The following is a 21398-nucleotide window of genomic DNA, read 5'->3' as shown; positions in this document are numbered from 1 at the left end:
CATCAGTGAGTAAAACATCATTTAAATGCCTCCTGTGTTACAGTCTAAGTGAGTGACACATCTTTAGCACACAAGACGATGATTAATCTTTGATATTCATGGTCTGACCTCTATCTCGTCTTGACTTGGTCTTGACCCTAAATGTAATCGTCTTGTCTCGGTCTCGCCTTGCTTACCTTGAAGACCTAAAGAAGAGGAAATCAACCCGCTGTATTCCAGTTCAAAACCTCTAAATTCTGTGTTTTGATTTCTCGCGGTGTTGATCAGTATTCTGAAGCTGTGCTATACAGTTTCCGGTCTTTACGCTAGGCTCCACTATTTGCTCCCTTCATCCAAATGTATACTTTGCAGGCAGTAATGTGATAAACAGACAATAAAAGAAGAAGCTTTTCTAATAATTGTTCCTTTAACTAACTAAATTGTCAGGAACCATATCTTGATTGACTTGATATTTTATGGACTAAAGTTTATCTTTAATATTGTATTTTCATAACAATACAGTTTTCTACAACTACTAGATCCATATACGTGTCCTCATGAAGAGACTGAAGTCGTAATACTAAAACTCGACTGTGATCCAGGTAAAAGCTCTTACGTACCGTGGTTCCTGTGTACTCTGAGTTTTAAAGAGCAGTGATTGTTGAAGTGAACCGGAGACGACAGCAACTCTACTCTGTTCTGATGGTAAATATTTAATCCACTTCTTTTTTTTTTTATGAAACGCGACACAAACCACTCGAAGCACTCAAGAACACACAGCAGCTGGACGGGTGTGTTGAATTGTTTCTTAACAAACGTATCAGATGCAAGTCACTTTATTCCTTCAGTGTTTCTCCTGCTTAGTTGATGTACCATGTTGGTTTTTGTTTCTATGTATTTTGACCAACCTAAAATGTTATTGTTAAAAAACCCTAAAAACCCTGAAATGCTCTCGTTCTTCTCTCACTTCACCCATTTATCTGCTCGCTCCTCCATTTGTCCTGTTTTTAACTTACCTCCCCCCTCCTCATCTCACTCTGCCCTCTGTTATGCATTTGTCCAATCTAAACCCTCCTCCATAACTCCTCTGCTAGTGGAGTCATGTCGGTGTTTGAGCAGTGGGTTGCTCCTCTGAATTATTCAGAAACATTAAAGTCATGCTCATGTTAACAACAAAGTCCCTCCGCCATGTTTTATTCACTCGACGATACACCGAGGGCTTGCACACACTGCTCATTCTTTTACAGCAGCATTCACACAATCTTTTTATTCAAGGAGCATTTACATTCAAACTGTACTCAAGCAACATCTTTGATTCTTCAGTACTGGTTTTAATGGACCAATGAGAGAGCAGTTTACTGGAGCTGGGGGTGGAGCTTTGCCAGGTGACGTCTGTAGCTCCTGGATGTTCTTCTGTTGGTCTTCTTGAACTCTGTCAGTGTTTTTTCAGTGTGAACTGTGAGGCCTCTTTCGAGCCTCTGATGGAGATCCAGCTGTAGTGAGACGAGCCGTCCTCTGAGTGGCGACAAGTGTACATCCCCTCGTCAGCTTTGGTCACTGCTTTCAGGGTCATGTTGCCTTCAGTTTGAATCCTGAGGAAAAAAAACAACGAAAACACTGTCACTTAGTGTTCCTTTTAAAGCTAAGCTAAGCTAAGCTAAGCTAAGCAGTCTGAAAGCAGACGAGTCAACCACAAAGGAAAAACACGAAACACGTTTTAAGGAATGTAGAAGAGCTTTTCCTGGTTTAGATGGAGCGACATGTTGACAGGCAGCTCAACTGTCGTCAATATTCAAAGAAGCTTCATAGTTAAAGGACACTGTTAATAAGCCATGTGTAGGAAGCTGTAGTTTAAAGACTCGTTGGGTTTCATGTTATATCCTACAATATTTGACCTGATCCGACGGTTGTTCTTGTAGAAGACGGCTCTGAAGTTGGAGCTGAACGTGTTGGTGGTTGTGTTTCGGAGTAGACAGCGCAGCATCACGTCGTCTCCCTCCATCACAGGACGTGTTGGACTCTCCAGTGTTACATTTACACCAACTGAAGATAGAAAGGTCATGTCAGCTAATTCATTTCAGCTTGCTAAACAACTGTTAGCTAAATGACTTTTTGATTGATGGTGAACATTACCAGTGGTGGTAATGTTGAGGGCGTTACTTCTGTTCCCAGATGAACTTTCACACCAGTACAGAACGTCGGACCAGGGATATTCAGAGGTGGTTGTGCAGGACAGACGACCATCTGAAGACTCTTGATTGGGACACTCAGTGATAGTCCCCCACCATTGGTTAAACCTTAGAAGACAGTAACACCATGGCTTTAGATATGGAAAGGTTCAAAGTTATTAGTCAACCATATTTTGGTCTCCAGAGGCTGAAACCCACCAACTTTGATGAACTGCTGACCTGTCCTCTTACAGGCCAATTATATCTTTTATTTCTGGATGAAAAATCTCTTCAGTTATTGGATGACCTGCTCTGAATAATCGCACAGATTGTCCTTGTATCCAGAACATGAACCCCAAGCTTTGTTCCAAATGTTGTGGTTCTTGGGGGGATATATAAATTGTTTGAGATTTGTTGTTTGAAGTGATAAATCTATGAAGGGGCCAACCTCATCATCTTCCACTGAGAGTTATTGTCAGGCAGCTGGCAGCTCAGAGTAAACCGCTCATCATGGAGGAACTGGCTCCTGTTGTGGCTGATGACATCGATGGAAGCTCTGGGAGAGGTGTCTGTTATTGGGGTAATAAGAGGTAAGTTAAGTGATGTCATAAAAATGAATAAATCAACCCAACCATAACTTATTCTATTATGTGTCTTCAAATTGTAGAACAAGCATTTCTTGCTAACCAGCCACCCAGATGATACGGTGCCAATCATTGACATAAACAGCAGGTAAGCTGCCATCATCGTCACAGGTGTAAACTCCCTGGTGCTCGTGGGTAACAGGTCCCAGGACAAAGGAGATTCCTGTAGACGCTCTCTGTCTCACGAGCACCTGTAAGAGGAGACAAGACCGCATCAGAACAGCTTACTGTGACTCTCATCTCAATGTCACAGCTGTTTAAATGAAGCTCAAAATACAACATTTAGTTAGCAAGCTAAGACGGTTTAATTGTGTTGCATTATGAAAAGCCTTAGCAGTTGATATAACTTAAGATAGTGTCACATTGGCTAGTTAGGGTTAGGCTATATTCTTGTATTCTTAAGGATTAGCTTGCTAGCTTCACTTGACAAAATCCCCAGGTCACAGTTTTCACTTTTGTTGTTAACCAAATCTTTAAATGTGAGGCTGCTTTTGTGTGAGTCTGTCTCAAATCCAGAAATCTAACATACTGCAAGTTAAAGGAGATCTCATCTACATCTGAGCCGTGTCCCGTACAGAGCTGGAATGATGGGGCTTGATGCTGTAAAAGAAAGGAACCTAAAAACAGCTTTCTGTAAAATCTTGTATAAAAGGTTTTTTCCCCAAACCGTCTGGGTCTTCTCTCCAGGGCCCAGCTTGGTCCAGACCAGTTGCAGGTCAACCTTGTGGCTGTGGTTTCCTTTGTCATCAATAGTGGTGCAGTTGATTTCTACAGTGTCGCCCTCACTGAGGTACCAAGTAGGAGACACTTTCATCTTTGTTGCCACAATCTCCACAGGTATCTTCTTGGCGCTCGACTCCTGTGACTGTAAATCTGACGCCAAAAAGAAAACAAGGGTAGTCCACCCTTCACTAGTGTTGTAATAAATACAGTTTATATCTACTACATGCTGGACGCCTGTCTTATGACCTCAATCTTTAAAGCCATCAATCATCGTCCGGTGTCAGCCAGTGGTTCGTGGTAAATGACCTCAGCCAAGACTTCCTTTTCATGTCTCGCCACTGTTTGTGGTCAAGCAACTTGATTGGCGATATTGGAGAGCTGTTGGTTGGTTATGTAGGGGTGGGAGGCCCCCCCCCCCGTTCAAATCCATCCTAAAGCGTGTTGTGAGCCACTGAAGAGACACTTGGACAGGACTGAGGTGACCCCTCTTCCTGTAGCCAGTCAACAGCCTGGCTGCAGCGTGGTGGGAAAGGAAAGCCTGGCAGATCTCGATACAGGAGGAGTTACAGTAATCGACGCGGGAGACGGGAGCATTATGTCGAGTGGAATGTGTTTTCAAATGCATTCCTGTCTGATTGACATAGAAACATGTGCAGCTCCATTCATACATGTTAAGCCAAGGCTTTGTCTAACTGCTCAGCCGTGGTTGTTTTGAACGGACATGGATTCAAACAGAAGGGCTTCGCTTTCTGATGTTTGATGCCCTAGCACCCCTCATCTAAAATGCTTAACCTACGACAATAAGTTGGCTTGTTTCAAGAAATATGTATTTTTTTTGTGTGTTTACTTTATGACGAAGTAAATCCACAGTTTGAGAAATACAAAAACAACTCACTGTGAGAGGAAGTGTTTCCTGCTTTCACCAAACAGACATGGACCCACAACACTGAGAAACAAAGTGAATGATTACAGCTGGCACGGATACGATTAAAGATGAAATGACAGTCAAGAGATTCACTCACAAAGAAATCCACAGAGTCGAGAACGTCTCATCTTGTCTCGTTCGTTGACCACAGATCAATATTATAGCTGCTCCTGGAGCTGTGCAGGAAAGGTTTTGGTGCTTTTCCATTTATCTCTACAACATGTGGCTCATCTCGAAGTCCTCTGATTGGTTTAGCCCGTTGTCGTTGATGTTTGATTTTTGGTTCTACAGATTAAAGGTGACTCGTTGTCAAACACACAAGAGAACATGCTTTTGTGTATTTTGCTCTTTAGCCCATTTCTGTCTCACTGACTGTCAATAAAAACATTTAACCTTTAACCTTTGCTCTAATTTTGATCATTCACTGCAGTGACGCAGAACTACTAAAAGGCATTTTATGTTTCCTCTATGAAAGAAGAACGATGAAGGGCAACGTCTCACCATAGAGAAAATGTTGTGATGATTTCATCTTTAGAGGGACATCCAACAAGACACCATCATGTGTTATTCCTAATTCATTGGGCCTTTTGTTCTTCAGGTGAGTATTGATCAAAACTTGGAACACGAAGTGGCCACCAGGAGGCGCTGCTCCAACACGAGTCTGCCGACAGGATGGCTTAACCAGCCGAGCATTAAGAAGTGGAAGAGAACATTTGAAATGAATGAATATCGATCTATACATTATACAAGTAAAATAGAAATACAACAGTAGAAATGTAGTATTTCAGAGTAGACTACTAAAGTAGGCTACTGGTCACGTGACTGCACAATATGAGCAGAATGTGTGACAAAATATTTAATATTCCAAAATCAATCGAAAATTTAATTGTAATAAATTAACAAAATAAAGATAAGCTACGACTCAGTTCATGTCTATGTGCTGTTTTTCATGTTACATGTTTGCTCCAAAGGTATTCAAAGGTAATTCAGAAAAACGTTTTTTCCCCCGATAAATTCACAAGACAGATTTAAAATTGCATAACTAAATTAATCAGAGCGTATGGCCGACTTTACAGCCTGATTCAAAATTATCGGTGGATTTAAACTTTCCATTAAAAATGTTAACCTGACTAGTATAAACTATCAAACAAATGTAGGTATTTGTGTAAACATAGATTTATAAATAATAACATTCAGGGTGTAATATAGCTGTTTATGTAGAGGGGGGAAGCACAGGGGCAAGCTAGGCATTCCTTCTTCCATTCTCTGGCTTGGCGCCAAAAACAGCCACGCCCCTTTTCACCACCAGGCCCGACAATGACGTTGGGACGTCCCGGATTCTGATTGGATGGCCGAGCTTTGTTTAAACCCCCTCGAGGCGAGCCTCCCGCTATGATCAACAGGAGCAGCGCGAGGGGAGCAGGATCAAAGCAGCTGCTGGAACTCTGGACTCCTGTTGCCAGGGAAACGAGACCGGCGGGAAAATAGAATTAAAGAAAGGAGACAGAACGAAGTGAGTACTTTTATTTTACCGCCATGTTGAGCCCTTTTCCTGTCATCTAGTGTGTAGATGTGTATTATTTTAAACAAATTACAGCTTTGTTATGAATTTAAAGCCACATAATCTCCTAAAGACATTCCTCCCGTGTTTTTACTGTACTTCTTTGGCATCCCAGAATTATTATTTAAAAGTAAATGCTGTAAATAATTCCAGACTGAATAACTGATGCCAACTATTAAACTACAACTAAAATAGCAGCTTTGAAAAAATGTCATTTCAAGTATGACTTTTCTTACACATACATGCTGTACAGTAAATAGAAAATATATATTTGGATATAATATTGTCAGACTGGAAGCCCTGACTATTTCAAAACCTCCTAAATACTGATTTATTCATATTTGTAGTATTTAAACGAGGCAGAAAGCGTCCTGAACTTGTGTGTCCCCTGATGTGTCCCCTGATGTGTCCCCTGTGTGACCAGTGTTCTGTTTTGTCAACAACAAAGTGGTCACATGTGTTGGTGGGTGTTAAGGTTTCTTTATTTTCCATTTAAAGTCAAACGTCTTCAATCCTTCCAGCTCAAACACACTTTATGTTTTATATTTCTCTGTTTGAAGACTTTAGAACCAATCTCATATTTTCAGGCGCAGTATTTTTAGAGCGCTGGCTGCTTCCACCTCCTTGTAATGGATATGAAGCGACGCACTGCTGAAACCCAGCAGGAGGTGTCGTGCTATTTGTGGAGTACACATGGAGCAGCGTAAGGTTAAACATGAAGGACGGTGGACAGAAGATCCTTGGAAATGCCAACAAAGTGATGCCAACAGCTGGTTGGTTACATCTGAAAATAGGAACCTAACATGTTACATAACCTCACCTGTCTTTGATACGATGTTATGAGTCCTTTTTAAAGTTAGGAGTTTAACACCAGCTCGTTTTCTTTGCTCTGTATGTTGTAAATTGGACGTCGTTGGATTTGGACGGTCAGTCCGATGATGAAGGATTCTCATTTGTACTTTCTACCATCAATGGAGACAAAACAAGTTAATGATTGATTCTTTTAATAACATCCGTGAGTTAAAGTTGTCCCCTTTATTTCAGAAGCTCGCTGCCAGTCCAGGTGTTTCCTCCACAGCTGTCACAGTCAGTCATGACGTCCACGGTGCTGTTCAACCTGCTGCGTGTCGGCCGCTCCTCCGCCACCAGACAAACCGTCCTCGCCGCCCGCTCCTCATCACAAACCTCCGCAGCCTGTGGACAGGTAGTTCTTTTTAAAATGACTCCTCAATAATATCTGTATAGAATCTGTTTGGATGAACTGTCACGTGTTTCAGTCGGATGTGTTAGTCGAAACGACGAGTCCAAGCTTGTTGTATTTCCTGATTTGCGAGCTGCAGGTTGGCGAAGCTTTGCTCGGGGTGGTGGGCGTGCGTCACGCCAGCGGGTCGGTACGTTTCGACTGCGATGGCAGCGGCCGCTCGGTCACCTGGGACTCGTTCGGTATCTGGGACAACAGGATAGAAGAACCCATCCTGCTGCCCTCCAGTATCAAATATGGAAAACCCATTCCACAGGTGAGAGCGTGAACGAGAGCTCGACTGTTCATCAACCAATGAAATCATCTCATCTTGAATTGAATTAATTTAGATTTAATAATAAGAGTTGATGAAATGAAACTTGGCGTTGACCTTCCCTGTCTCAGGTCAGTCTGTCCCGGGTCGGCAGCACGTCCGTTTTGGGTCTCAGAAAGCAAAATGAGGATCGCCTCCGTGTCAGCCGTATCCATGACAACCTGCTTTACTTCGCCGTGTTCGACGGGCACGGCGGCCCGCATGCTGCCGACTACTGCTTCACCTTCATGGAGAAGTTTATCAGGTAGAACATTCGGAACGTTCCGGTGTTGTTTGTTTGTTTTTAACCATTTCACCTCCTGCGCCGTCAATCACGTGACCTGCGTGCGTTTGTATTCAGAGACGCTCTGGAGGACGAGGACGATCTGGAGAAGGTTTTAAAGAAAGCGTTTCTGGATGTTGACGCGGCGTTACACACACATCTCAGCTACTTCAATAACGGTAACACACACACACACACACACACACGTAGTGACCTTCCTCCTCTTGTACATTTGATATGAACGACATCTTTTCTTCTCAGACTCTGTCCTGAACGCTGGCACCACGGCGACGGTTGCTATGCTACGTGACGGCGTGGAGCTGGTGGTGGGCAGTGTCGGTGACAGCCGGGCGCTGCTGTGCAGGAAGGGACGAGCCATCAAACTCACCAGAGACCACACGCCGGATCGCAAAGACGAGCGACAACGGTACACGAACGCTTGTTCTTCCCGTGTGTTTGGCGTTGACCGAGCGTTGCTCAGGAAGCGTTCAGAAGGACTTCCAGCGTTCACACACGCAGAGAGGTCAGGGGATCTGCAGGGTTCACAAATAGACTCTGCGTACGCCGGGGTCATCCAGTCCGCTGAAACGAGAGCAGAGCTGCAGATTGACCTTCAGATCATGTAACGTTCCAACGCTGACGACCTCCACACATGATGAACGCCACTCAATGTGGCGGCCCCGACCTTCGGTCATCAAATGTCACATCTCATATTGATTCTGTGAAGACGATGTGATCCTCTCTCTCTCTCTTCTTTGTTTTCCTCGCCGTCCTCAGGATACAGAAGTTTGGCGGCTTCGTGACGTGGAACAGCCTCGGCCAGGCCAACGTCAACGGGCGCCTCTCCATGACTCGCAGCATCGGAGACTTCCACCTGAAGAGCAGCGGCGTCATCGCCGAGCCGGACACGCGGCGACTCACCGTGAGTGTCTCCACGTCTGACCTTTGACCTCCAGTCGTTCAGGACCAGACGGCGGCTGGTCGTTTGATTTCACCGTTTTGGTTTTCTAACTTTAATGTCCACGTCAGGTTCAGCACGCCGCCGACTCCTTCCTGGCTCTGACCACCGACGGCATCAACTTCCTGCTGAGCGACCAGGAGATCTGTGATGTCATCAAGCAGTGCCAAGACCCGACAGAGGCGGCTGATGTCATCGCTCAGCAGGTGGAGACTCTGCACTGTCTCGCCCCCCGTGGTCACGCCCACGTGACGTTGACCTCCTGATCTGAAGCTTTGAGCGTCCACGCTCTTTGAGTTTAGAGACAGAGCAGCTGGCTCAGTTTAAGACTTGATTGATGTTTGTGTTTCAGGCGCTGCAGTACGGCTCGGAGGACAACGCCACCATCATCATCATCCCTCTGGGAGCGTGGGGGAAACACGAGAGCTCGCCGGCCGTCTACAGCATAAGTAGGAACTTTGCCTCCAGCGGGAGATGGGCGTAGAGAACGACTCCCAAAACTCTGGATCATCTCTGAACGAGTCCCGACGTAGAGCTGAACGTCACAGCAGTGTAAATAGAGTGTGTAATATACTGTACATACAGAGAGGTTAGCTTGATTCATCTTATGTGATAATGTGTGTGTGTGTGTGTGTGTGTGTGTGTGTGTGTGTGTGTGTGTGTGTGTGTGTGTGTGTGTGTGTGTGTGTGTGTGTGTGTGTGGGGCTCTCTCTGTGGGGAGGAATAAAAACTGTCTTTAAGATGAACCTTCACTTTTTGTGTTCTTCTCTACTATTATATAATACAAATATAATAAATATATATATATATATATATATATATATATATCTATATATATATATATAGATATCTATAGATATATATATATATATATATATATATATATATATATATATATATATATATATATATATATATATATAATATCCATGGCTCATCTCCTGTTTGTAGTGAAGATATGAGAGCAGGAGACAAACCACAAAGAGTCGACCTTCTCTGGTCCAATCAGATCCAGAGCGTTCAGGAGGAAGAGAGCGTCATCAGCTCATCCTCGACGCAGCTCACTGATTGGTCCTTTTAGCTAACGCACATTAGCAGTTTGACATGAGTGTAACTTTATTGAACGTTGAACCATTTTGAAGCTGAAGCTCTGACTTTGGCTGGATCTCAAGTCCCTTATTTGCAGTCTCCTCGGTCCTCGGTCCTCGGTCCTCGGCCGAACAGGAAGTAGTTCCAAAGCCGCCATGTTGAGGATCGTCCCAAAGCTCTAATAGCGAACGGAGGAGAGAGGATCGAGGAGAGAGGAGGCTGATCCGAGGAGCGATGACCGAGGAGACACGAGAGCTGACTTCACGGAAGTCTTTTCACTGACAGACCCTTCTCGTATATCACTCACTGATTGGACGCTGCACAGGATCAGACTTCAGTTTAATAGGGGAGAAAAGAGGGAGATTAAAAAGAGTCTAAACGGAGCGTGGGACATTTAAACAGATGATGAACATCAGTGAGTTTGTAAAGAGTCGCTCTGTGATGAGCTGCCATTAAAAAGAGTCTGACATGAAGAGGAGTCCGTTTTATATTCTGAACGTTTCATCATTTAGATTCTAATCAATCATTTTCAGTATCCTGACACAAATATCTGTGTTTATAAAATACAGAGTTGGTTGTCTAAATACAGGCTAGGTTCAGTCCAAACTGATTAATAATAATCAATAATTATAGACAATTCAAAATGAAATCTTTGAGTCAGTAGAAACTGTCCTTTTGGTTATGAGTAGACTGCAGGTTGTTCTTCAGGTAACACTAAACACTGTAACTGTGTGTGTGTGTGTGTGTGTGTGTGTGTGTGTGTGTGTGTGTGTGTGTGTGTGTGTGTGTGTGTGCGTGTGTGTGTGCGTGTGTGTGTGTGGACATAAACAGCTGTTCGGCTGATTGACAGCTGAACGTGATCAGCTGATGTCGCGTCATGTGACGCTGTCGAGGAAACGACGTCTCATGTGTCTTAAAGCTGATTTCTGATGGGCGGGGCTAAGACACAAGTGGAGGAGACAACTCGGAGGACACTTGAGCTCCAGCCTTTGTCACAAGACGTTGAAGTGTCAGCGGGAAAATATAGACACACCAGAGTCCTCAAATTCCCTCACGTGACCACAAGGTGACGCTGACGGTACGACGACACACTATTTACACACACTGTGTGTCAGTGACACAAAACACCCGTGTGTGTGTGGACACTTGGATCTGACCCACATAACGGCGTGACCGCCTGCGTGTGAGCTGACCTTACACTGCTGTCGTCAGAAGCTCAGAGTGATGACACAACAACAACAACAAGGTTCATCAAGTGTTTTAAACTATCTGTGTTACAATCGAGTCATTACAAACAACTCAGTTCCTTTTCTAAACATTACCCCCCCCCCCCCCCCCCCCCCCCGGCACAATGTGGGGGTGGGGCTAAGGTCGAGACGAGGGGTATTCTGGGACTAAGCCAAAGTTTAACAGAAGACTATTTTTTACTACAACAAGTGAAGCAGTCCTGATGTAGCAGGGTTGTAGTTCTAACTTCACACCAGCAGATGGCGTCGTTTCATCTGTCGTGTTACAGCTGGACTGGACTCAGGGATCTAAACCCCGGTGTGGTCTTCAGGAGGCTTTGAGTTGTGTTCAGTCAGATTAGTTTGTCAGTTGATCTGAGTATTTCGTTTATTGATTATGAAGTGTTGACTCTGGTAAGGTGTGTGGTGGGGAGTATTTAAAGGACCACCTTGTGCTCGGGTCACTTCAAACCGACACTTCTCCAATCGCCATTTTGTTTTTCTTGAGCACCAGCCAAAGGTGGGATTTCCCGGCCCAGCAGCCAGCACTAATTAAAGATGTTACCTCAGACGACCAATCACAGACTTTTCTACTGACCACAGGAGAAATGTTAATAAGAAAATAACATGAGAACCGTCTGGGAAACATCAGGATGTGTGACCAACACGTTTCACCTGAGGATAGCGTAACATATTAATGACACTGTTTCCTCTGAATCAAACATGAAGCTAAAGTGAGGAGACGGTTAGCTTAGCTTAAACACAAGTTACAGGCAGTCAGGGTGTCTCTGTCCACCTTCAAGAAAATCTAATAACCTGAACAAATTTGACCCTTTATGTTGACGTCAAGTCGACCAATCAGGCTCCAGAATCTGTCCGTAGTTTCTATTTATAACTTGTGTCTATCTTTAAAAAATAAAGGACCCCCGAACAGAGTTTGTAGATGAAAACTAAAAATATTCAGGAGAATTTTTATTTTTTATTTTTTTTACCACGATGTAAAAATGTTAATTCCTACTTCAAAAACAAACGTGTTATGTCACTTCCTGATCTCTGACGAAGCATCTAGTTTATTGCACTTCTGTATCGGATTGATTTCACAACAACAGAGGTTGAAGAGAGAGAGAGAGAGAGAGAGAGACAGAGAGAGAGAGAGAGAGAGAGGGAGAGAGAGAGAGAGAGAGAGAGAGAGAGAAACAGAGAGAGAGAGAGAGAGAGAGAGAGAGAGAGAGAGAGAGAGAGAGAGAGACAGAGAGAGTGAGAGAGTGAGAGAGAGACAGAGAGACAGAGAGAGAGAGAGAGAGAGAGAGAGAGAGAGAGAGAGAGAGACAGAGAGAGAGAGAGAGAGAGAGAGAGAGAGAGAGACAGAGAGAGAGAGAGAGAGTGAGAGAGAGAGAGAGAGAGAGAGAGTTACATCAGTGCCCTCCTGCCTCCTTCTCTTATCGTGCCTTCAGTCATTAAACAGGGTTTAACACACTGCTGCACGTGGAGCTCTGCACTCACTCTCTGCTGCTCTCATTGGCTGGTCGTCTGCAGCTGTGCACGCGGACCGTCTCGTCTCCAGGTGAATGATGAGCTCCTGTTTACATTTTCTTGTTGAGTGTATTGAAGTTAAACTCCTCGTGTGTTAAAGCTGGTTGTAGATTTGATGAACAGTAAACACGCGTGTGCGTCTGTTAGGTTTTCTTTACTTCATATTTTGGGGATTTATTGAACTGTGAGTTTGTCAAACGGGCTCAAAATTATTATTATTTTTTTTTCAGCACAAAGTTAAACCAACTTGTCAGATATTTGCTGCTTTTTTGACAAACAGTAACTCCAACTTGTTTTCCTGTGTTGTTCTTTCTTCAATCTTTGAACGATACTTAAGTGTTATAATTGATAATTAATAGAAGTGATGTTCAGTTCACTAAGATTCAGGATACTGAGGTCACAGTACGATTTATTGATCAACATGAGACCAGCAGGAGTACAACATGAGTTTCACCCTGACAGTGATTAACAGAAGCTCTGCTGTCACTATCAATTCTAATGAGTTAAACTTACTTCAATCAATCTTTATTTATATAGCATCAATAACAGGCGTTATCTCGAGACACTTTACAAAAGCAAATACTTACTTACAATACTTTAAAAAAGCATGCAAACAGATGACCTTAAAATGACCAAGTAACGTGTTATTTTAGGTGGAAGTTATACTAACTGCTGATTCAGTATAGTGCACTAATATTTGAGTTCAGTTAAATTAAACTGTTGTAGACAGTACTTGACATTTTAATTAAGATTTACTCTTGATATAATATGGACAACTCAAAGTGACTATTTTAAACTTGTTAATGTAAGTCGGGCTAACTCATGTGACATAACCTGCAACTTAGAATTTCTTTGTTGAACTTGAACAGAATTCTGATTTACTTATTAAAACCATCAAACCGATCGCCTTAAAAAGACCAAGTAAGTTGTACTTACAACTTAAGTGCTTTAAACATACATGACATATTAAAAAAAACAGGTTTGATTTTTCTAAAATTATCACATTTACAGATGTGATAAATCATGATAGTGAAACTGTTCAAATTTCAATAATAAGCACATTTTTATTTATGTTTTCAAATCTTTCTTCTGCATGAACACAGACTCACCAACAAGCTGAATTACTGAACTTCCTGTATCAGAAAGATTTTGGAGCAGGAAAAAATGGATTCCACCGATTATCAAAGTATATTCTTAAAACAGTAGACCCAAGCATCACTCTCTGAATGAAGCTCAGTGTTTTTTTCTTGGCTGTAGGATAACAACAACAACAAAAAAGTGGTGGTAAAGATGCATGTGAATGAATGCATGTTACTTCCACCCCTCATACTAATGCAGCGTCCTCTTTTGTCTGCAGAAAAAAATCTAATGCTTACAGGTCCACTGCATCTGCAGGAAATGATATAAAGTGGAGATTTTGGTGTGGATAGACTATTGTAGATTCTAATTAAAGTGGAGCAGAGTAAATATGCTCTCCTGTTGGTTATAACTCTTTAAATTTAAATCTCTTCCAAATTATGAGACCAGGATCTTACCGCCAGTGGACTGATGACAAATTGATGAAGCAGCTGATCGGACCTCAGACAGGCGAGCGCTCTTTCTGAAAAGGACAAAGATTTATTTACTTCCAAACAATTCCACTTGTAGTGTTGTGGTTTTTAGATTAGTGATGCATTCCTTGCACAAGCACACGTATATACACACACACACACATATATATATATATATATGTATACACGCGCACACACACACATTAGGGCTGCAGCTATCAATTCTTTTGGTAAATCGAGTAATCTATAGATTATTCTGGAGATTAATCGAGTAATCTAAGAAATATTGCATTATTGCAACATTTTCTTTTCTTTTCCAATTACATTACTTTTGCTTTATTTAAGAGCAATGGCAATATATAAGAGAGAAAATAACACAGGTCTCTTAAATGAACAACTATTAATTACTAATGTAAAAGTATTAAGTAGACCTGGACAGCTTTTTGTTGTTTTTTTATTTAAAAAATGTTTAGGCCTCAAGGCAAAACAATTTGCCTTAAGGCATTTTAGTACTTAAATTACTTGAGGAATCAGCCCTAATATATACACATAAACACACACACACGCGCGCACGCACACACACACACATATATATATATATATATATATATATATATATATATATATATACAGCGTTCAAAAGTTCAAGATCATTTTGAAATTTCAAATCATTGAGAGAAGCACATTTCTTCCAATTTGTTAGCTGAGCAGTGTAGCTAACGTTAGCTAAAGCTAGCTAAGCAAACGTTAGCTAAAGCTAGCTAAGCAAACGTTCGCTAAATCTAGCTAAGCAAACGTTAGCTAAAGCTAGCTAAGCATTCGTTAGCTAAAGCTAGCTAAGCATTCGTTAGCTAAAGCTAGCTAAGCAAACGTTAGCTAAATCTAGCTAAGCAAACGTTAGCTAAAGCTAGCTAAGCATTCGTTAGCTAAAGCTAGCTAAGCAAACGTTAGCTAAATCTAGCTAAGCAAACGTTAGCTAAATCTAGCTAAGCAAGCGTTAGCTAAAGCTAGCTATCATTGCCGGCAGTCACAAACAATTTCAGGCACAAATATCCTATTGCTTGCTTGATAACTTACCTTATTATTCTCCTTCTCTTCTGGGCCACTAAGTTGGCGCCTAGGACCTCTGACCTCCGCACGTGCTGCGAAGTGAAAATTAGCCACTGCGCATGCTTAGAACCGAACTTCTTCTTCTTCTTCTTTCCAGCAGACTAAGCACGGTTTAGTGTAATGCTGCCTCTCACTGGTGAAGTAACGTCATAGCTTCCATTGTTGCTACTTGGATGTTTGAAGTCACCATCACTCACAGCAATGAGTAAAGTGACTCTGATCAAACTATATTAATAATATAAATATGTTTAAGACAAACGGGCTCCAAAGACTAAAGTTATAATGCAGGAAGGACAAAGGGAAATAAAAAAGGAAAATAGGCAATTACTAACATGCATCTTATTATTTTGTTCAATAGTTAGTTAATTTTTAACTGACCTATAACAACATGTTTCTTCTCTGAACTGAACGTGATGATCTGACTCTTGGAGAACAGTTTGATAAGTTCAGCTGCAGCTCTGCATCACAAACAGAGCGGCATGAAGACGTTCAACATTAACATGAGAATATCATTGAAAGTCATGTGAAGATGTTCATAATTGTACATCTTAAAAACACAAAAGTATGAAGGATATCAGTGAAAAATAATCATCAGCTCAACAGACTAAATAATGTAAAATCATGTGGGACACATGAAGTGTCTCCTCTCTTCTCCATCAGTTCCAGGAGCTCCACCATCTAAAGATCTGATTGGTCAGAGGGCGGAGCTCTTTAACGTAAACCTGCTTCGGATCAGGTTTTGTTGAAGCCGGTTTCTGTAAAACGAGTTTCTCAAAATATTTTAAATAATATTATCAGGAATTTTTGTATTTTGACTTCTTGAAAATAAACGTAAAAGCACAATAACTAACAACAGTGAGAAACTATTGTGTTCTAATTTTTTGTCAATTGAATGTGGTTGTTTTTAGTAAAAGCTCTCTGTGTTTAGTTCAGGTTATTAAAGTTAAACAACAGTCTGCTTGTTTGCAAAAATTATGCAAAGGTTCATTTTCATAGTTAATAAACAATCTGTTTAATAAAAAGAAAGAACTGAACATTTTCTATTTGAAGAACATCTTTAACCTTCACTTCCATCTGAATCAGGTCTCGGGCCAAATTCTTCTGATTATTCAATTAAATTCCAAGGCCGTAAAAAATCCTCTCAAGGGCCGCAAATGGCCCCCGGGCCGCACTTTGGACCGCCCTGCTGTCAGGAGCCGATAACCTGCTCGTCAGCGTGGTTTGACCTTTAAGTGTTTGTTTTCTGTGGACGCAGGGAGCTGATTGGATGTCATTCGACGCTGATGTAAACAGATGCTGGTGTGTCCAAGATTTGTGCAGCAGCTGACGCTCACCTGGTGTTTGCTTCCTGCTTTCACAGCTCGTTGTTGACAACTGATGAGTTGTGGTTGCAATCAATACTTCCCCCATGTTTTGGTTTATTGAAGTTTTATGGATGGACTTTCATTGTTTTATTATGTGATGCGTCTCCTGTCTTCCTGCTGTCTTGTATTTTAACTGTGTTGATCACTTCCTGTTTTTACCCCGTCCTTTATTCGTCTTTCTTTTTACCTCGGGCACTGCGGGAGGTAATCTCGCTTCTTTTGATCTTCTGTTCATGTGAAGGACTTCAGTGTTTTACTGCGTTCTCATGAAGTCTTGTGTGGATTAAACTCCTGACATGATGTTTCTCCGGTGTTGAGGAGGAGAGAAGAAGAAGAAGAGGGTCACGCCAGAGAGCCGAGGGACGATGGAGCTCAAGGTGAATGGATCCACCAATCCCCAGGTACCTTTCTTCTTCATCTCAACATCACACATTAGACTGCAGTACACCTTTTAAACACTAGGGGGGCCAGAGTGACATACTGCTCCTTTAACTGTGTTTCAGTCTGCAGCATCACGTCATGGCTCCACCGTCAGCTTCCACAACATCCACTACAAGGTGACGCTGGGAGGAAACTGTCGGTATCAGAAGAAAGCAAAGGTCAAGGACATTCTCATCGATCTGAAGTGAGTGAACTCCAAGAGTGTTCACGTCGAAATGCAGAAACCAAACAGCATCTTTAAAGAAGACAAAACTCTGTTTCATACCGTGGTTTGTGTTTTTAAGAGAATCGTAGCTACAGAAAGAAATGAAGCTTCTCCTTGTTTCTGACTTGTGTTCAGAAGCTAACGGGCTGGGGATGCTTAGCATTAGCCCGGACGTACCGTTAAACAGCCACAGCATCTACACAGGTTCTATTGATGGTTTTGAGGTCATTGTCAGGCTTCCATTTAAGACAGCTGTCTGTGATTGGTCCGTTTAGTCGCTGACAGCGATCCATTGAAACGTTCACACATTCTTCGGTCAGGAGTTTCAGTGTGTGAGCGGCGAGTCGGCTCACAGGAAGCTGCTCTCTGTGTGCACTTATTGTTTGCATTTGTTTGTCTACGTGCCGATATGATCCCAGCAGGATCCCGACTCCATCAAGGCCCACACGGATAACACACACACACACACACACACACACACACACACACACACACACAGACTTGCGTAAACATTTTTGTAGGCACAGGAAGGAAGTTTGCTTTGTCCACACACTCAGGTGAACTTTCCCGTTGTGACGACGACACACCCGAGCAGGAGCCTGCAGGACAACAATGACGGTCAGCTTGAAGCAACAAACAGACACAGCAGCAGGATGCTGAAGCTTTGAAACGGGTCGAGCTGAGACCAGGCCGTTAGACTCACATGAAGGAGTCTGATGTGAACTCTTTAGATTTCTTAGAAGTGAATCCAAAACCAGCAAACATCCTTTTTATCTGACAACAGTCAGCAGATAGATTCACATCACGTTTGGTAAAAACATTCGCTGCTGCTGCTGTTAATACAGGAGAGGCTGCAGAGTCCATCAGTATGAACTCATCCATTCACACACATACAGTTCTCGAGCACTGCCGAGGTGCGCTTGAGCAAGGCACTGAACCCCCACCAGCTTACCATGTCTCTAGAATAACAGAGTGAGAACCACGATTTCCCCCTCGGGCATTAATGACGTATATATATATATAAAAAGAAAATGTGTTAGCATCACCTACTTGATGCTATGTTGCAGGTTTATTTCCCTTTCCTGTTGGAGGATTTTCAGAGTAAAAGTTGTTGCTTTTTGTCTCATCCAACTTTGAACTCTTTGATTTGGTTTGAAATAAAGCTGAGCGATGATTTTGACTTTTATTGGTGTTATGTGATGAGCACTGCAGCTGGTCAAAGTCCAGTGTGTGTGTGTGTGTGTGTGTGTGTGTGTGTGTAATATTTACAGTCACGGTGTGTTTATGAGGTATTTTATTCTCTGTGTTTAATCATTGACCCGCCACTGTCAAAGTTGAAGGTCGCTACAGTCGGTTTTATGGACGCTGTTTCATCTCTGCTCACGTGAGAACGCCGTCTCTGACGAGTCCCCTCTCGTTAACAGAGTCCACGTCGGTTCATCTGTTATCATGTGGAGCTTTTTTCTTATGACGCTCCAATATTTACTTTCCATTTCTGTTCACTGTGGAGTTCAGGTGTCGTGTGTTTTTAACAGACATTATTCTGGACCACGTTTGAACCAGTTTCTGGAGATGATGAAACTGAAAGGGGAAGAAGATGGGACGTAATCATTTATGTCGGCCGTGGGATAAAGAGGGAGCGAAAAGGTTGAAAGGATGTAGAGACTTGCTGACTCATGATCTGGCACAAGTCCGGCCCTTTAGTTTTAATGAGTCAGCAGAAAAAAACTCAACAGTTTATGAAAAATGTTCTCACCCCGAGGTTTCTTTAACAAAAAGCTCCAAATGTTTTTAAATTAAATAAATATAATAATTGAAGGGATGAACGATGTTTTACCCTCCTGCAGCATTTTGTTCACAAGAGGGTAAAAAATGCTTCGTCATGGTTGGACGTTCTCAAAATGTCATGTGTTGTGAAAATGCATTTCCTGAAAAAAATCACATTGATGTATTTTTTTCAAGGGGGAAGTTCAAACCCTGACTCAGCAAAAACACCAAACATTTAGACGACAACGTCAACAAACTTTCAGAATTTACTCGTTTTGCAAAAAAAACGTGTTTCAGTTCCTTCATTCTTAAAAAAAAAAAAATGCTGTCTAAGAATCTCAAAGTTCACAAACAGTCACGCCGCAGAAATGCAGAACTGAAACTGCCTCGTCATCTCAAAGCCAACAGTTTAAACACTCAGTCGAGATGAATGAGTGAAGACAGTTAGCTTAGCTTAGCCTAGCTTAGTTTAGCACAAAAAGAGGGGACAGCAAAAAACATGATGCGCTTTCAATTTCCTCTCTGAACAGGCCACGCCCCCCTGAACTCACATTTTGAGCACCTTGAGAAGCCCGAGTTCAAATCCAACACGGCTCTTTAAGATCGACCTCCCCACATGCACACTTTCTTCTGATTGGTCAGCGCTCTGGGAGCCTTCTGGGGTTATCAGAACGCTGCAGGGGGAGAGATTTACAGAAGGAGCTGTTTAGCGCCCTCTGCTGACTCATCCTGGGATTACTCCAACATACGTTTACTTCCTGATCGGAAACTTTTCCCAACTTATTTAAATTAAGTGTCAATCAAATCTCTGTCTGTCTGTCTGTCTGTCAGTGGGATCATGAAGCCCGGTCTGAACGCCATCATGGGAGCGACAGGAAGCGGAAAGTCATCGTGAGTTTCTTCTTCTAACACCAGACGATAGTTAAGATGATCAAAGGCCGCTTTCACTTCTTAATAATAAAGCTTTCTGATTGGTCGAGAGCTTGTAAGTCCGATCTTTAAAAAGTTCTCCGTGTGTTTTTTCTTTCTCAGGTTTCTGGATGTTCTAGCAGCCAGGAAGGATCCTTCAGGTCTGTCTGGAGATGTTTTAATCGACGGAGCTCCTCAGCCTCCAAACTTCAAGTGTCTGTCGGGATACGTGGTGCAGGTGGGCGAGACGACGGGACGTCCAGCCGTCCTCAGCGTCCTGGGTTCAACCACCGAACCTGAGTGTGAAGATAAAGACACCCGTTGTTTTTGTGTTCCCAGGACGACGTGGTGATGGGGACTCTGACGGTCAGAGAGAACTTCTGCTTCTCTGCGGCGCTGCGACTCCCGGAGTCGGTCTCTCAAGAGGAGAAGGAGAAAAAAGTGAACCGGCTGATCCAGGAGCTGGGACTGAGCCGGGTGGCCGACTCCAAGGTGAGGAGGAGGAGGAGCGAGGGAGGAAGAAGACGGCACGCTTAAAGGAGCAACAGTGAGATGAGGGTCGATGTAACACCCCGTGTGTGTGTGTGTGTGTGTGTGTGTGTGTGTGTGTGCAGGTGGGCACTCAGCTGATTCGTGGGATCTCGGGCGGCGAGAGGAAGCGGACGAACATCGGCATGGAGCTCATCATCGACCCGTCCGTCCTCTTCCTGGACGAACCGACCACAGGGCTTGATGCTAGCACGGCAAACTCTGTACTGCTGCTGCTAAAGAGGTACACACACACACACACACACACACACACACACACACACAGCGCCGTATGAACTGCTTGAATACGAGGACTCTTGTTTTTGTTGTTTTCTTCCAGGATGGCGAACAACGGGCGAAACATCATCCTGTCCATCCATCAGCCTCGATACTCCATCTACCGCCTGTTCGACAGCCTCACGCTGCTCGTCAACGGCAAGCAGGTCACTGACCTTCACATCGCCGTCCTCTCCTTCCTCTCATCTGCTCCTTGACTCTTTTAAGATTCGCCCTTTAATGACCTCTGGACGTCAAGGGGCGAATAATCAAATCCATTTTCTGAATTTGAACATTTCTAATGAAAGGCAGAAGGATCAATATTTGTCGATCAGTCTGAGGAAACCTGTTTAAAAAAAATAAAATAAATAAAAGCAGACTTCCTCACATCCTAATTATATATATATATATATTCATAAACAGTTAATCAGATTAAATGATCACGCCTCCTCTGGATACGTGAAGAGACCGCCATCTACAGGTTAAAACGCTGCTACTGCACCTGAAGTTTTCACTTTCGTTACCTCTTATTTTGAAAAGGCGTCGTGTCCTTCCTGTCTTTGTGAGGCTTTTATTCAGACTTATTATTTACACTCTTCCCTCGTC

The 21398-nt window shown here is 42.8% G+C and overlaps 3 protein-coding genes across 5 annotated transcripts in view; 2 read left to right on the top strand and 1 right to left on the bottom strand.

Annotated features, from left to right (window-relative positions):
• Positions 1–21398, top strand: part of LOC306841093 (broad substrate specificity ATP-binding cassette transporter ABCG2-like) — a 57389-nt gene that overhangs the window by 31581 nt on the left and 4410 nt on the right. Inside the window, exons 2-8 of the mRNA XM_079370752.1 lie at positions 16993–17067; positions 17170–17291; positions 19911–19970; positions 20112–20226; positions 20328–20480; positions 20603–20760; positions 20857–20959. Coding sequence (XP_079226878.1) covers positions 17032–17067; positions 17170–17291; positions 19911–19970; positions 20112–20226; positions 20328–20480; positions 20603–20760; positions 20857–20959 — 747 coding nt within the window. The 5' untranslated portion in view covers positions 16993–17031. The remainder of the gene's footprint in view (positions 1–16992; positions 17068–17169; positions 17292–19910; positions 19971–20111; positions 20227–20327; positions 20481–20602; positions 20761–20856; positions 20960–21398) is intronic.
• Positions 1240–3916, bottom strand: LOC306841103 (uncharacterized protein). 2 transcript variants are annotated; one of them, XM_079370766.1, is made up of 6 exons: positions 3459–3916; positions 2853–2982; positions 2596–2716; positions 2113–2276; positions 1875–2022; positions 1240–1571 (listed from the first exon to the last, which is right to left on the bottom strand). In XM_079370766.1, the coding sequence occupies exons 1-6, from the start codon at positions 3603–3605 to the stop codon at positions 1415–1417; spliced, it is 867 nt and encodes a 288-aa protein (XP_079226892.1). In that variant the 5' UTR covers positions 3606–3916; the 3' UTR covers positions 1240–1414. The 2 variants fall into 2 exon arrangements, with proteins under 2 accessions (XP_079226892.1, XP_079226891.1); XM_079370765.1 differs by having other exon boundaries at positions 2835–2982; positions 3459–3913.
• LOC306841098 (protein phosphatase Mn(2+)-dependent 1K-like) lies at positions 5419–9533 on the top strand. 2 transcript variants are annotated; one of them, XM_079370758.1, is made up of 9 exons: positions 5419–5952; positions 7048–7204; positions 7341–7517; positions 7646–7818; positions 7915–8015; positions 8098–8263; positions 8614–8758; positions 8866–9000; positions 9147–9533. In XM_079370758.1, exons 2-9 carry the CDS (start codon positions 7094–7096, stop codon positions 9276–9278), a joined length of 1140 nt encoding a protein of 379 aa, XP_079226884.1. In that variant the 5' UTR covers positions 5419–5952; positions 7048–7093; the 3' UTR covers positions 9279–9533. The 2 variants fall into 2 exon arrangements, with proteins under 2 accessions (XP_079226884.1, XP_079226883.1); XM_079370757.1 differs by having other exon boundaries at positions 7045–7204; positions 9147–9532.

The sequence above is a fragment of the Symphodus melops genome (assembly GCF_947650265.1).
Source record: "Symphodus melops genome assembly, chromosome: 20".
Lineage (NCBI taxonomy): Eukaryota > Metazoa > Chordata > Actinopteri > Labriformes > Labridae > Symphodus > Symphodus melops.
This window is presented reverse-complemented; position numbering and strand designations above follow the sequence as displayed.